Below are 15,527 nucleotides of genomic sequence, written 5' to 3' on the forward strand. Positions count from 1 at the left end.
TCCTTCTCTCTCTCCTTCCTCCTCTCTCTCCAAGTTCTGAGGCTCTGTTCAGCACACACTCACGTGCCCACACACCTGCACATACCCACCTATCACACATGTGCACACACACACACAAACACACAACTTTCCTTCTGGAGTGGGAAACATTTATAGCAAATTGCAATATCTTTTAAAAATATTCCTTTTTTTTTTTCTTTTAGACAGAGTCTAAAAGACTCTGTCAGCCAGGCTGGAGTGTAGTTGCGCAGTCTTGGCTCACTGCAACCTCCATCTCTGGGGTTCAAGCGATTCTCCTGTCTCAGCCTCTGGAGTAGCTGGGATTACAGGCGTGCACCACCATGCCCAGCTAATGTTTTTGTATTTTTAGTAGAGACGGGGTTTCACCATGTTAGCCAGGCTGGTCTCGAACTTCTGACCTCAGGTAATCCGCCCGCCTCAGCCTCCCAAAGTGCTGGGATTACAGGCGTGAGCCACTGCGCCCGACCAAAAATATTTCCTTTTTAATTATAACGGCAATAATCAAGTAATAATGCTTCGGCGTTTTGAAGCACCCCTTTCCCTTAGAGGGCCTATTTTCATATGAGATCGGATGTGTTCAGGGTGGTACGGGCATAGACAGAGGGCCCATTTTCAATTTGTGTAATCAAATCCTTATTTTATGACCCATTAAACTGGTGGGAAACGGAGAGGTTGCACAGCTCGGGTTTGAGAAAACAATGGTATAAAACAGGCAAATAGGAAAAGGGCTGTAAAAGGCAAAGCTAGAACACGCTTATGGTTTATATTTCCGTAACAACGTCTTGTTAGCAAATAATTGGAAACTGCCATTTCAGGACATTCTGGGCTTCCTAGAGAAAACACATACACCATCCACCTTGGGATCTCGCAGGGAAGGCCCTTTAGTGCCAGGAGAGGTGAGAGCTGAGGCTCCGAATTGGGAGCTCGCCTGGCTCGAGGACAAGTGCTGGCTGGTTTGCTGGGATCTTGGTTTAGGGAAGTGGGGCAGAGGTGGAGGTGACGCACGCTTTGGTCCTGGAGGTGAGACACAGGAGGCAGACAGCCTATGCACCTCGTGTGTCTGGTGCGTGCGGTCGGCATTGAGGAGCCAGGAGCGTGGCATGGATAGATCTGCTTCCTAGAGATCTCTCTTGACCACAGTCTGGAGGTGAAGGTAGGGGATGGAGAGGAAGTGACAGAGGCAGATCTGTTGGAATGAGACTCAGGAGGACCTAGAGACCAGTTGAAGGTGGAGGTGAGGGGAAAGCAGTGCAAGAAGGAACAAGATTGTGAGTCTCCTGATGCCAAGTCTTGCAATTATTATTATTCGGAATGCTGCCGCCAGACTTTGTCAGCTGCCCTCTCTCCATCATCACACCCTTTGGGTGCCAGCTGCTTGAGCGGCTGGGAAGCAAACACTGCGGTCCCAGCATCTCTGGAGCTTTTCTGTTCACCGTGTGATGGACCAGGGGCTCTCTGAAGCCTGGGCTCTGGCCAGCTCTGGTTGGCATAAGCATAGCTCCTCTGTCTCCCATTGTGGCCCAGAGGACCACTTAGGTGGCGAACAATACCTCTGACAACATGCTTAACATGGACGTGCCAGATAATACAGGACACTCCCTGGGGAGTTGCCTTGCAAATGTGTCAAAGGCCTGCCTGCCGGAAGCTACATCCAAGGCAACTTTCCTCTCCAGGGAAATAGAATCTACCTGCAGCCCTGGGCGCTGCCAGGTTTCCATGGAAATACTTGTACCCAGCAGGCTTGACAATCAGAGGCATTGGGGGTCTGAGACAGTAGGGAGATCTTCTGTTCTGCTGCTGAGGGCCCCAGGCCACCTGGGAGTTCTGGGGCTGGAAGGGAGAGGGGACAGCACTGGGGATTGCTGGTAGTCCATCACAGGTTGCAAGCATTCATTCCTTCCTTCATTCACTTATTCATTCAGGGGTCTTATGTTTCCCTTTCTGTGCTAGGAACTATGTAAACGACAGCCCTTGTCTTCACAGCTCTAGGAGACAGGAGAGAACATCCCACTTTGCAGATGAGGAGATGGAGGTCCAGACAGTTTTGTTCCTTCATTTATCCAACAAGTATTTATTAAGCATCTACTGCATGTCAGGTGGACAGACGAGTCATATGGTCTCAGAGCTTATGGTCTACCGGGTTCCTTTCCACGGCTGAGGTGTGCAGGGCAGCAGGGCAGACCCACAATCTGGCACTGGAGAGCTGATGTGTGTTGGGTTTTCTCTCTTTGCAGGATAAAGATTGAAGAAGACTATGCGAAGAACTTAGCTAAGCTCTCTCAGAACTCCTTGGCTTCACAGGAGGAAGGGTGAGTGGGTAGGAGAGAGGTGGGAGTGGGGAGGATGGGGGGTCACTGAGGAAGGGGGATCAGCCACTCATCACTGATGACTGGCATCGCCCCACTTTGGATGGGGAGCGCTCCATAGGCCTGGCTCAAGGTGGGCACTCATGGCTCAGGTAGGTGCTCATGACTTGGGTGTATGCCCGTGGCCCAAACTGGGCACCCATGACTCAAGGTGTAAGCGTCCACACTCAAAAGGGCACTTCCAGCCGGGTGGGTGGCTCACACCCGTTATCCCAGCACTTTGGGAGGCCGAGGCAGGTGGATCACAAGGTCAGGAGTTTGAGACCAGCCTGGCCCACATAGTGAAACCCCATCTCTACTAAAAATACAAGAATTAGCCGGGCGTGGTGACGAGTGCCTGTAGTCCCAGCTACTTGGGAGGCTGAGGCAGGAGAATGGCGTGAACCCGGGAGGCAGAGCTTGCAGTGAGCTGAGATCATGCCTCTGCACTCCAGCCTGGGCGACAGAGCAAGACTCCGTCTCAAAAAAAAAAAAAAAAAAAAAAAATACCTTCCACATTGTCTTTAGTGACCAGGGGCCATATTCCAGATGTTGGAGTATGTCAGAATCCCCTCTGGTCTGACCCCTGGTAGCTGGGCAGCAGCCTCTAGATGCCCACTCCAGCTCCCCTTTCTCTAGGGGCGGGCTGGGAGGAAGCTGGGTATGACAGGGTATGTGTACCTGGCCGCTTTGTCTGGAGCTCTCTCCTGTGGGCTTGAGGCATAGGCTCCCTTCCCATTAATGCTGTGACTGTCCAGACCTCTTTGAGTGGGACCTGGGCTGGGAGAAGCTTAACCCAACCCTTCCAGCCACAGAAGGACTCCTAGTGGGTAAAAAAGTCTCAGCCCTTATGCACCCCTGGGGGAAATGGAGTATGGTACAGCCGCTGTGGAAAACAATCTGATTGTTCCTCAAAAAGCTAAACATAGAATTACCATATGACTCAGCAATTCCATTCCTAGGTTTATACCCAAAAGAACTGAGTACAGGCACTCAAACTAATACATGTGTACACATGTACAAAGCAGCAATATTCGTAATAGCCAAAAGGTGGAAACAACCCACATTCCACCCAGGGATGACTGGATAAACAAATGGTGGTGTATGCGCAATGGATATCCATGGATAGATGGTGGAATATTATTCAGCCATGAAAAGAAATGGAACACTAATACATGCTACTGTGTGGATGAGCCTCGAAAACATTCTGCTAAGTTACAGAAGCCAGGCACAAAAGGTCTCATAGTATATGATTCCATTTATGTAAAATGCCCAGAACAGGCAAGCCCATGGAAACAGAAAGTGGGTTGTCATTTGCCAGGGGCTGGGGGAGGAAGGGAATGGGTTGTGACTGCTTAAAGGGTACTGGGTTTCCTTTTGAGGTGTGTATTCATCTTTTTGGGCTGCCACAACAAGATGTCCCAGACTGGGTGGCTGAAACTACTGACATTTATTTTCTCGTGGCTCTGGAGGCTGGGAAGTCCAAGATCAAGGTGCCAGCAGGGTTGGTGCCTGGTAAGGACTCTCTCATTGGGTTGCAGGTGGCTGCCTTCTCATTGTGTGTTCCTGCAGCCTTTCCTTGGTGTGGAGAGAGAGAGAGAGAGAGAGCTCTGTGATGTCTATTTTTTTTTTTTTTTTTGAGACAGAGTCTCGCTCTGTCGCCCAGGCTGGAGTGACCTGATCTCAGCTCACTGCAACCTCCACCTCCCAAGTAGCTGGGACTACAGGCATGTGCCACCATACCTGGCTAATTTTTTGTATTTTTAGTAGAAACGGGGTTTCACCATGTTGGTCAGGCTGGTCTAGAACCCCTGACCTCAAGCAATCCACCTGCCTCGGCCTCCCAAAGTGCTGGAATTGCAGGCATGAGCCACTGCGCCCGGCCGATGTCCATTTTTATAAGGACACTAATCCTATCAGATCAGGGCTGCACCCTTATCACCTCATTTAACCTTAATTAATTCCTTAAAGGCCCCATTGCCAAATGCAGCCACACTGTGGGTTAGGGTTTTAACCTAAGAATTTTGTCAGGACATAAACCTTTAGTCCGTACTAGCATGATGAAAATGTTTTGGAACTAGGTAGAGGTGGTAGTTGCACTCACAAAACAGGCATTTGATTTGGTCTTGTCCTAAATGCACCTGGATCGATGACTTTTAAACAGTTAATTTTATGTTATATGAATTTGATCTCAGTAAAAAAAAAACACAAAGCCTCTCAGGAGGTTAGAGTTGAAAAGGTCCCCAGAGGTCCTCTCCATTCCGACCTCCCTCTGGTGCTGGTCTGTTTGAATTCCTCCTCCAAGGGGGAGTGAACCACCGAGGAAGGGAGACGTTCTGTTGTGGGATGGTTGTGGTTGTCAGTGAGCCATGATGTTAAGCCAGTCCAAATCTGCCTTCATGGCTTGAAATCCTTCAGGGGACTGAGATTTTGCCAACCCAAATGTGGCTTTGATTAAGCCCTCCACATGGGTTGGCTGTGCAGCCAGGCAGCCTCCTTTGAATGGTTCTCACCCTCCCCGCCAGCCACAGACCACAGGGCGGCCCAGCAAGACCAGCGTCCCTTCCACAGATGTAAATGAGGTTAGTTCATTCCTGGCCTCCTTCTGCTCTGTGCACGGGGCCCGAGATAGGGGCAGGAAGGGGGCACATAGAGGAGCAGCTCTTGCTGCCTGGCAAGGGGCTTTCCTAAGTATCCCTGTGCCCTGCAACCACTGTGCCGCTCCGGAGTCTTCCGGCTTCCATCTCTCCGGCCTGGGCTGCTGCCAAGGACACTGTGTCCTGGCCAACACGCACAGCATATGCTCCTCACCCGAGCAGTCCAGCTCCGTGAGTCAGGCCCACGCTACCATACTGTACACACATGCCCGGACAAACAGAGAGACAAACACAACACAAGCTCACATACATGCATCAGGGCCACTGCCCCGTAGGTGTACACATTACTTCTCACCCTGCATGCACACACAGCAGCCCCGTGCACACACTCCTGCAGCAGGCACTGGAACATGAACACATGAGCCCCCTACATACAACGTGCAAAGACACTGATTTACATTTACACACAGCTTTGGACATTTAACCCCATCTCCTTGAAGACTTTCAAAGCAAAGCAGGAGTCTAGAAATTTGGAGCCGTCGAGGAAGATGCTGCTCAGGGAGGCTGGAGAGGCTTTTGCAATTCAACTTCTGTGTCCAAATTAGATTTCACAGGACATGTGCACATTAGTAAATAAACAGAATTCGGTTGTTTATTCTGCCTTTAGTTTTTCTCTCCTGCATGGAAAGGAAATGGGATTTTGGTTTTCCTAGTTGGCAGTCATGAAAACAACATGCATTTTGATTTGGCGTACCTCAAACTGTATGTTGGAACAGAGATGCATCTCAGGTTTTGTTTTGTTTTTCATTAACCGTTTATCAGATGAAAAATCTCTTTTCAAATGAGAGAATTTGTAAGTAGCTTTTTAATAAATGGTGATGTGAGTCCAAAGAGCCTGGAATATTGGAGAGCAGGGAGGCCTTCACCAAGGATGCACTGGCTCAGAGGGGCCCATCTGAATGTCTGGAGAGATGTCCTCCCACTTAGCAGTGCCTGGCCTGGAGGTAGAGCTGAGGACGTTGTGTTGGGTGGAAAACCATGGTTCTTCCTTTCCTCCCAGTTGCCCAGAGATGACATTCTTAGGCCACTACGGCTGTCCCTGGGCCATTTACCCGCCATGTGCTCTGCTGACAGTAGACTGACAGCTCTGTGGAAAGATGCACGTGCTCATACAAAGTCTAGGCACCGCCTGGGGCCTGTTTGGCTCTGTGACTCTTGTTCATACCTCCCACAGGCTGCTGTGTTTGGCTCAGCTGCAGGGGCAAACCTCTCTTACCTCCCTTTAATCCAGTTCCCACTCCTCCAAGGACAACCTCGGTATGCTTCGAATAGTGTTGGCTTTCACCCTAGAGCTAGGAGGCATCTTGAGATAATTTGCGTGTATGGTGTGAGGTAGGGCCAAGATTCCTTTTCCTCCTGTGGATGTACGGTTGTCTCTGCACCATTTGTTAAAAAGATCATCTGTTTCCCCGATGGAAGCACCTTAACCTCTTTGCTGCAGTCAATCGACCCTAGTTGTGTGACTCTGTGTTCTGTTCTGCTGATCTGTGTAACTGCCAGGACTACTCCTACCACCCCGGACCTTGTACCCACCTGTTGAATCAGGTGGGGCACCCAAGTCACCCAGAGGGTGTGGAGTGCCCCAGCACAGCTTCCTGGATCTCAGGCCCTTCAGGCAGAGACAATTGTCAACAGCTTGGATTGCCCTGTTTCATACTCCATTGCCTCTCTGGTGGCTTCCCCTGCCAGAATCACTGAGGGGACCTTTCTTTGCTGCTAGACTCCTAGATAAAATCAGGCAGTCATTTCCCATAAACACCCACCTCGGCCTGAGCCAGCGCCACCACCACACAGGCCTGGCCAGCCATCAGAGGGATCTGCTGTGCGCTGTTGGGCAATTCTTTGCTGCTGGCTGCTCTGCTGCAGACCCAGAAGCCTCACCACATGCTGTCTTTTAATCAGCTTTTGCCACTTGACTTTAATGAATTCTCTGGGGGAAGTGGCTTTTCGATGATATTAAGTCAACGGAACATTCAGCCTGGATTTACTGGCTGTGTTGAAGAGGCTGGGAGCAAGAAAGCAGAGGTATCATTTGGAACGGTCATGCGGTTAAAGAGCTCCAAATCATAGAGAATGTAGCCTGGGGCCTGCATTGGCAAGTCTTAGGGACTTCAGGAGATCCTTCTACCTGAAGCCTCTCCTTGGAGTGGAGAAGTGATGCTGCTAAGAGGACTTGGCCCTTCTCTAGTGAGCTGTAGGCAGCAGCATCAGGGATCACAGCTAGAGAAGCAGTGCTAGAGGAGACCGTGCTTCCTAGGATGGCAGTGGGAGCCTTCTCTGCCCTGTGGCTGCATCTAGGTCCCTAGACCCACACAGTCCATCTTCGCCCCTCCTGGAAGTCAAGCAGCTGGGTTTTTCCCATAAGCAGCGCTGTGTGGTACCTTCTGTTTGAAAAGAGCTTCTGCGACTGGGCATGGTGGCTCATGCCTATAATCCCAGCACTTTGGGAGGCCAAGGTAACCCCTCCCTGCAGCCGCTCTCATTTGGTCAGGAGTTCGAGACCAGCCTGGCCAACATGGCAAAACCCGGTCTCTACTAAAACTATAAAAGTTAGCTGGATGTGGTGGCGCATGCCTGTAATCCCAGCTACTCGGGAGGCTGAGGCAGGAGAATCGCTTGAACCCAGGAGGCAGAGGTTGCAGTGAGCCAAGATCGCGCCATTGCACTCGAGCCTAGGCAACAGAGCAAGACTCTGTCTCAAGGAACAAACTAATAAACAAATGAAAAGAGCTTCTCCCTGGAATAGAACCTGTTTTCCTTCCTTGATTTATTAGCAGATGCTTGCACCCCTCATCAGCAAACCAAGGAGGGGTGATGTGAAAGCTCTGGGGACAGTGACAGCCCAGGGGTCAAGGCCCTCAGTGCAGCTGAGGCTTTGGAATGTCCCCACACCTTCTTCCTGCACCTTCCTGGGTCCTTGCGAGCCTCTGGATTTCTAGGAATCCCCCCACGCCCGCCCACCTCTCGGCTGTGTGCCACAATCTGTTCCCTTAGCTTCAGGGGTAAGGTGAGCTCACTTGGACCTTGGTGGCTCATCTGACTCTGTGAGTTGAAACGTGATGCTCATGTCTAGTTTCTGCCCAGCCTCTGCCTCATCCGCGTCCACATTCTCAGCTGTCATATACCTCCCTGACACCTGGGGTGGAGCCCCACCGTCCTACCTCAGGAAGCGTTTTGGCTTCTGACCTGAGTCTCGTGGTGTTTGTGTTGCAGCTCCTTGGGAGAGGCGTGGGCTCAGGTGAAGAAGAGCCTGGCGGACGAAGCAGAAGTTCATCTCAAGTTCTCTGCCAAGGTAACCCTTCCCTGCAGCCATTCTCAGTTGGTCTTACACACTGGGGTACTGAAAAATAGTTAACAACTATCTCTCCAGTTTGCCCTGTTTGCCATTTTCCCTGGTGTAAACTTCAAGCTATCAACATGAAGTCACGGAATACGGAGTTGGGAAGAGATGCGCAGTGGCTCACCATGAGGTGGTGCTTTTATGCAGATACAGTAGCACAAATAAACATCAATATCCACCAAGAGCATGGAAAATAGTAAAGTGTAGTTAGGAGGTGGTAAGTGCTGGGTATATTGCCTTTGTTTTTTATTTTTTGTTATTTTTAAAAAGACAAGGTCTCACTCTGTTGCCCAGGCTGGAGTGCAGTGACATGATCATAGCTCACTGCAGCCTCAGCCTCCTGGGCTCAAACGATCCTCGCACCTCAGCCTCCCGAGTAGCTGAGACAACAGGTGTATGCAACCACACCTGGGTAATTTTTTATTTCTTTTTTTTTTTTTTTTTTTTTCTTTTTTGAGACGGAGTCTCGCTCTGTCGCCCAGGCTGGAGTGCAGTAGCGCAATCTCGGCTCACTGCAAGTTCCGCCTCCCGGGTTCACGCCATTCTCCTGCCTCAGCCTCTCCGAGTAGCTGGGACTACAGGTGCCCACCACCACGCCCGGCTAATTTTATGTATTTTTTAGTAGAGACGGGGTTTCACCGATTTTTTATTTCTTTATACAGATGGGATCTTGCTATTTTCCCCAGGCTGATCTCGACCTCCTGGCTTCAAGCAGTCTTCCTGCCTCTACCTCCCAAAATGCTGGGATCACAGACATGAGCCACTATACCTGGCCTATTACCTTTGTTTTTAATATAATTTATTTAATTATATCATTTCCTTTTTGATAATGGCTGTGTTTAACAACCAGCAAACAGAATTCCTGAAAATTTAACATTCAGCTCTTGGGAGCAGGCCTTAGCACACCCCTCAGTTTCTCAGGGCAGCCCCTGAGTGATGAAGCCCTGCTTTCTTTTTGCCTGGCTTTCAAAGGGATGGAGTAGCATGTCCTGTCTCTTCCTAGTGTCAGGAGATATTAGGTTATGCCAAAGGGAGAATTTTTTTTTAAATTTGTGGTTGTTGCAAAATTTCGGAACAAGTAAAGTATCTTTCTTTCCTTCCTTCCTTCCTTCCTTCCTTCCTTCCTTCCTTCCTTCTTTCTCTTTCTTTCTTTCATTCTTTTTTTTTTTTTTTTTTTTTTTGAGACGGAGTCTCACTCTGTCATCCAGGCTGGAGTGCTGTGGTGCAATCTCAGCTCACTGAAACCTCCACCTCCTGGGTTCAAGCAATTCTCCTGCCTCAACCTCCCGAGTCGCTGGGATTACAGGCGCATGCCACCACGCCTGGCTGATTTTTTGTATTTTTAGTAGAGATGGGGTTTCGCCATGTTGGCCAGGCTAGTCTTGAACTCCTGACCTCGTGATCCGCCCGCCTCCGCCTCCCAAAGTGCTGGGATTACAGGTGTGAGCCACCGTGCCCAGCCATGAAGAGTCCCTCTTTCATTTGGTTCTGAAGATACCAGCACCAGGACTCGAGGGCAGGGTGTTTCTGTCCTATTCCTATCCTCAGGGCTCAGGATGGTGCCTTACACGTAGTAGATGCTTAATAAATATTTTCTTATTGAGTCATGAATGAACAGAGCCCTCTGACTATCTCCGCCCCACCCCTAGTCTTTTCAGGTCTCCTTTCTCTCAAGATTTCTCTATGTTTCCAAGTGACTCTCCCCTCCCCACTCCCTGGCACATACCTCCAGGTTTTCTCTCCAACTCTCAGCTAATTTTTAGATGAAAAATAAACTAAATCTCTCAGTGAAATAATCCACTCTAAAGTGTACATGATTGATGGGGCTACCCATTAACAGGCTTGCCTTTTAAAGAAAGAGGGGCCAGGCATGGTAGCTCACGCCTGTAATCCCAGCACTTTGGGAGGCTGAGGTGGGTGGATCATGAGGTCGCGAGATCGAGACCATCCTGGCCAACATGGTGAAACCCCGTCTCTACTAAAAATACAAAAATTAGCTGGGCTTGGTGGTGCATGCCTGTAGTCCCAGCTACTCAGGAGGCTGAGACAGGAGAATCTCTTGAACCCTGGAGGTGGAAGTTGCAGTGAGCCGAGTTCACACCACTGCACTCCAGCCTGGCAACAGAGTGAGACTCTGTCTCAAAAAACAAAAAACAAAAAACAACAAAAAAAAAACACCTTTCAGAGTGCATCATCCCAGTGACCCTGGCCTCCTCTCTCTTCCCTCTGCCCTCCCACCAACACTGGTCAGACACAGCAGGGTAAAGTGCCTAAACTTTGAGTCTGCTTCTTTAACACATCCTTGATCATTTGAAGGTAGCATCCCTCCAAGATGGTTGCTCCTTCCTGGGGCCTCCACGTTCAGCACTCACTGGTCCTGTCTCTCTCCTAGTGCCGTTCCCACTGTAATTGCAATTCCCTGCTTTGGGATTCCATACGATGTACCCCGTGGTGGTACTCGGCACACAGAAGGCAGAATGAATGACTCAGATGACTGAGACACATGAAAGGACTTTCTAAAGAGCTGGGTGGGAAGAGGGAACAGAGCTGCTACAGCTCCCCATGGCTTAGTGTGCCCCAAGATTGAGTTGACACCCAGATGTGAGTGAGAATTCCCAGCTAGTGAAAGCACGCAAACTAACCTCATTACACCAAGCGCTTCACTAGAAAATTGCTACTCAAGTCCTGGCAGAGAAGGGAACTCCATGAATGGGTCTTTTTCCTGCATTGCATCCAAAACAGCAAGTTATTTTTCAGCTGCAGATCATGAGTAGCTTTCCCCCCAAGGCCTCCCTTCTCCTGTCGGGGCCCCCAGCGGCTCCATTCTCTGCTGTGGTAGAAACTTCCATTGACTGGCAAGATGCCTGGGCGGGCTGCCATTGTGATGGGGTGGGGCTGGGAGCCAGAGTTGCGAGCGTTGGAAAGGTCACCTGCTGGGTCCCTGGGAATCTTGGTGGCATTTACTCCTCATCAGCTGGACCCCGATTCTTGATTGTTTAGAGTACCCAACAGGTGGCAAAACCCTCTCCGACATGGTAGTGGTGACATAAGTGGTGTGGATGGCTGTGTGCAGGATATAACTCATTGCCATCAACCACCATGCGAAATAGCATCCCCATTTCACAGTGAGAAGAGGTGGGGTGAGATCACAGCCCATGGTCACACAGCCAGGTGGGTTCAGTCACAGAGGAAGCAAAGGAGAGGACTGAGCAAATGGGAGACTTGGTCCCCAGAGCTTTTCTTCCAGCAACTCCCGCTCTTTGGCAGACCAATGGCATTGAAAACACAGCCTCTTCTTGAGCCTCTGCCTTTCCAGGGGTTGCCAATGGGCTGCTGCAGACTGGCCCCGGACAACCACATGCTCAGAACATTTTAAGTTAGGCTTCAGGACACAGGGTTGACCTTACCATTCAGCTGAGGGGAAGCTCATGAAGACCCGTCGTGCAAAACAGACTTTGCGACGAGAGGCTCTCGGCTGCTTCCAGCCTGTCGGTCAGTGTTGGTGGCCTCAAGCGGTCATCGCAGCAGCCTAGTGGTTTTATGGAGATTCCTTGAGGAGAAAGTGGCTCCAAGGATTTATTTGACTGCCATGAATAATATAGCTCCATATGCCGAAAACCCTTTTTAACGTCTGCTCCAAAAGACTTATTGAAATTCTGCTCCGAATGCTCTGTGCCAGGGGTAAAAGCTCTTTAAGAAATGCAATTTCGTTGCAGCAATTTTTCTGGTTTTTCTGGTCCACTAGCTCAAGCCATTGCTAATAGCAACAGATTGCTAAAGAAACAAGAGTGCCGTATACAAAGAAAGTTATACCTGGCTCCTGCTGAAGAAGGGAGAGGAGCAGAATTCCTTCTGCTGGTAGAAAATCTCATGCGGTAGAGGCTGCGCGTTCAGAAGATTTAGGGGACAGGAGTGAGGAGACATGAGTTGTGTCTCAGTACTATCACTACCAAGCTCTGTGACCTCGAGCAAGTCACTTAGCTCCCCTGGGGTTTCATTTCTTCACATATGAAATGAAGAATTCAGACCAGATCAGTCTCTTTACACTTATCTGACAGTGACTTACAATGATGCATTTTACATGAGCATTCAGAACCCTTCTGTAGGTATCCACTCCGGTATCTGCACACAGACATTCACACACATCTGTAGCTGAAACAAATGTTTCATAAAACAGTATTTATCCTCCTACTTAAAATGTACTTTGGTATTTTCTGTTCAAGTCTGGTCTGTTCTCACCAAAAAGCTGGTCCTGGCCCATTAAATCGATTTCACAACTCTCGGCCACACACCGTCTGAAAAATACCAGACTAGACAGTGTCTGAAATTCCTACCAACTTGGAATTTCTCTTATTCTCTTCTGATGTGTGAGATGAAAAGGAAGCAAAGAGAGTAAGAGTTTTGGAAAGAAAAACTGATGGGCCCATGACAGGCCGGCCTGAGTGTGCGAGGACACACTTCCGGGAAGGACTTCTGACTCCTGGTTCAACAGAGATGCTTAAAAGTTAAGAATAGGTACTAAAGATAACCAGGCTAACCATTTTAAAGGAAAAAAAAAATTATGTCTTGAAAAAGTACTTAATATCGGCCAGGCGTAGTGGCTCACGCCTGTAATCCCAGCACTTTGGGAGGCCAAGGCGGGCGGATCACGAGGTCAGAAGATCAAGACCACCCTGGCTAACATGGTGAAACCCCGTCTCTACTAAAAATACAAAAAAAATTAGCCGGGTATGGTAGCGGGTGCCTGTAATCCCAGCTACTCGGGAGGCTGAGGCAGGAGAACGGCTTGAACCTGTGAGGTGGAGCTTGCAGTGAGCCGAGATTGCGCCATTGCACTCCAGCCTGGGAGACAGTGAGACTCCGTCTCAAAACAAAAACAAAAACACTTGATGTCTGTAGAGAGACAGAGATGCCGGGCATCCTCATCTGTGGAATCAAATCACTTGTGATAGTTAGCAGCGTCGCGTTTCCAGAATGTCATTTGAATTTGGGGAAAGCTCCTGGTATATTGGCAGGTTCGTGGGCTTTTCCCCAGACCGCAGAACCTGGGGCTGCGAAACCGTCCTGGGGTCCAGGACACCTTTATGTTGAAAACTCTTCCAGGTCATTCCTGGGTATATTAAAGCCTGAAAGTCGCTTGCTTTCCACGTCCTTAGAAAGAGGCCCTGGAGTTTCTGAGTGAGCAGGCTGAGCTAACTCTCTCAGATTCCCAGAGTTGTACAGCTCCTGCTACTCAGCAAATGCCAAACCTATATACATGGGAAAGGGGTTTATTTATTCTCATAAGCTCTCAAGATTTTTGTAGCATCCTGCAAACTGCCACCAGATGGGGATGTTTTCTTATACAAGGAAGGTTCCAGGGGCTCAAAAAAAATAGTAGGACATATTTACAACTAACACAAGGAGGAGAGAGGGGTGTTTGGATGGCCAGTTCTCTATTAGTCTTTGAAGGTCGTAAGCTGAGAACTGATAGGCAGCCACGTGTCAGGGGATGTCTCCCACCTTCCTACCAGGTTGCCGCCCCAGACTCATCCTCACCTGCCTGGGGAAGTGGGGGTGCCCCTCCCATCCCTCCTCCCTGCACTGGCTTGCAGCTGACATCCTGGGTCCTGAGTGTGCTTCTCTACTCTCCCCACAGCTTCACAGCGAGGTGGAGAAGCCCCTGATGAACTTCCGTGAGAACTTCAAGAAAGACATGAAGAAGTGTGACCACCACATTGCCGACCTTCGCAAGCAGCTCGCCAGCCGCTATGCCTCGGTGGAGAAGGTGAGAGGCCCAGGACGCTGGGCCGGGGCAGGCGCGTCGGGGGCTGTCTGGAAGAGGGGGGACTGGGAAGCCAGCGGTGGCTCCATACGCCAAGTCTGAGTCTTTGTCCCCAGGTAGGGGAATAGGGGGATGTCCAAGCCTCGTGCCCACGCCTGAGCACCCCACCCATCCAAGGGCAGATAGGAGCTGCCTCCCTGTGGTGCTCGAATGACCACCCAGAGGGCCAGGGGTGCGAGGAGAGGCTGCAGCTACAGTGCGCGGTCGGGTCACTGTAGGTGACCACTTAAACCCAGAGCCTGGCAGTGCTGCTGCTGGTTCACGTGGGGCCCCGTGTTTAAGCCTCACCTGGCAGAGTCCTCCTGACTCAGTCACCCCCTTCCTGCTCTCCTTCCTGCTCAGGGATGAGGCAGAGTCCTGGGTGGTCTGACCTCAAGGAAATTGATGTTCAGCCTTAGAGGGAAGAGAGTGTGCCCCAGGGACTGATTCCCAGCCCCCAGTGCCTTAGAGAGGAGAAGGGGGCTCAAACTGCTGGGACACCCTGGGCCCAGCCAGCTGCCGCCACCCAAGGACCACAGAGATGCCAGTGGTGGCCTGGAGGAAAGGCAGTACAGTGAAGGGAACGAGAGGGTCGAGGCGTGTCCAGCTCCGGAACGGGAGGGCTGGTGCTACATCCTATTAAGTGCTGCAGGGAGGTGACACAGGTGGCCTTTGTGGTCCCTTCCAAGCAGAGGGGGTGTGATTTTAGGACTGCCTAGGTCCCCAGTTTGTGTACAGGCTCCATCAGGGAAAAAAAACGTGATTTGAGAGATTGATGTAGGCTGAGTCCAGATGTCACTGGAAGAGGCAAGGATGAAAAGAGCTGGGTTGTAGCCTCTACCTAGCTGGGTGGCGCCACTCTGGCTGCTGGGCCTCTCTGGACCACTGTGGCATCATCCACACAAACAAGGGGCAAAAGGACTCCAAAGGGAAGCTGGGCTGCGTGGCCCAGGAGGCCCACTGGCTCTGAGCTTTACGAGCAGCTTCTCCATGTCCTTGGACCCCAGGCCCGGAAAGCCCTCACAGAGCGGCAGAGAGACCTGGAGATGAAGACCCAGCAGCTGGAGATCAAGCTGAGCAACAAGACAGAGGAGGACATCAAGAAGGCACGGAGGAAGTCCACGCAGGCTGGTGAGTGCCGGGCACCTGCCTGGCCTGGTCAGTGCGCACAGAAGGAGAGGGCACGGGGCTAGGAGATGGGGTAACTGGGGAGGGTGCAGGGTGCGTCTCTCTCTTGCAAGACTGCAGCGGGGAAATTACTTCCCTTGTTTCCCAGGAGGTACCCCCTCTTCTCTCCTCTCTGACCCACACCCAGAGATCTCAAAGGAAGAGACTTTGGGGGTCAGAGGAAGGAGACAGGC

General features: G+C 50.6%; 1 protein-coding gene across 5 annotated transcripts in view; it reads left to right on the plus strand.

Annotated features, from left to right (window-relative positions):
* GAS7 (growth arrest specific 7) overlaps nucleotides 1–15,527 on the plus strand; it is a 275,238-nt gene that overhangs the window by 245,065 nt on the left and 14,646 nt on the right. For all 5 annotated transcript variants that reach the window (XM_003274677.2, XM_030800648.1, XM_003274676.2 and 2 more), the window contains exons 8-11: nucleotides 2,256–2,330; nucleotides 8,237–8,315; nucleotides 14,002–14,130; nucleotides 15,174–15,297. In XM_003274677.2, the coding sequence (XP_003274725.1) occupies nucleotides 2,256–2,330; nucleotides 8,237–8,315; nucleotides 14,002–14,130; nucleotides 15,174–15,297 (407 nt within the window). The remainder of the gene's footprint in view (nucleotides 1–2,255; nucleotides 2,331–8,236; nucleotides 8,316–14,001; nucleotides 14,131–15,173; nucleotides 15,298–15,527) is intronic.

The sequence above is a fragment of the Nomascus leucogenys genome, chromosome 19 (genome assembly GCF_006542625.1).
Source record: "Nomascus leucogenys isolate Asia chromosome 19, Asia_NLE_v1, whole genome shotgun sequence".
Lineage (NCBI taxonomy): Eukaryota > Metazoa > Chordata > Mammalia > Primates > Hylobatidae > Nomascus > Nomascus leucogenys.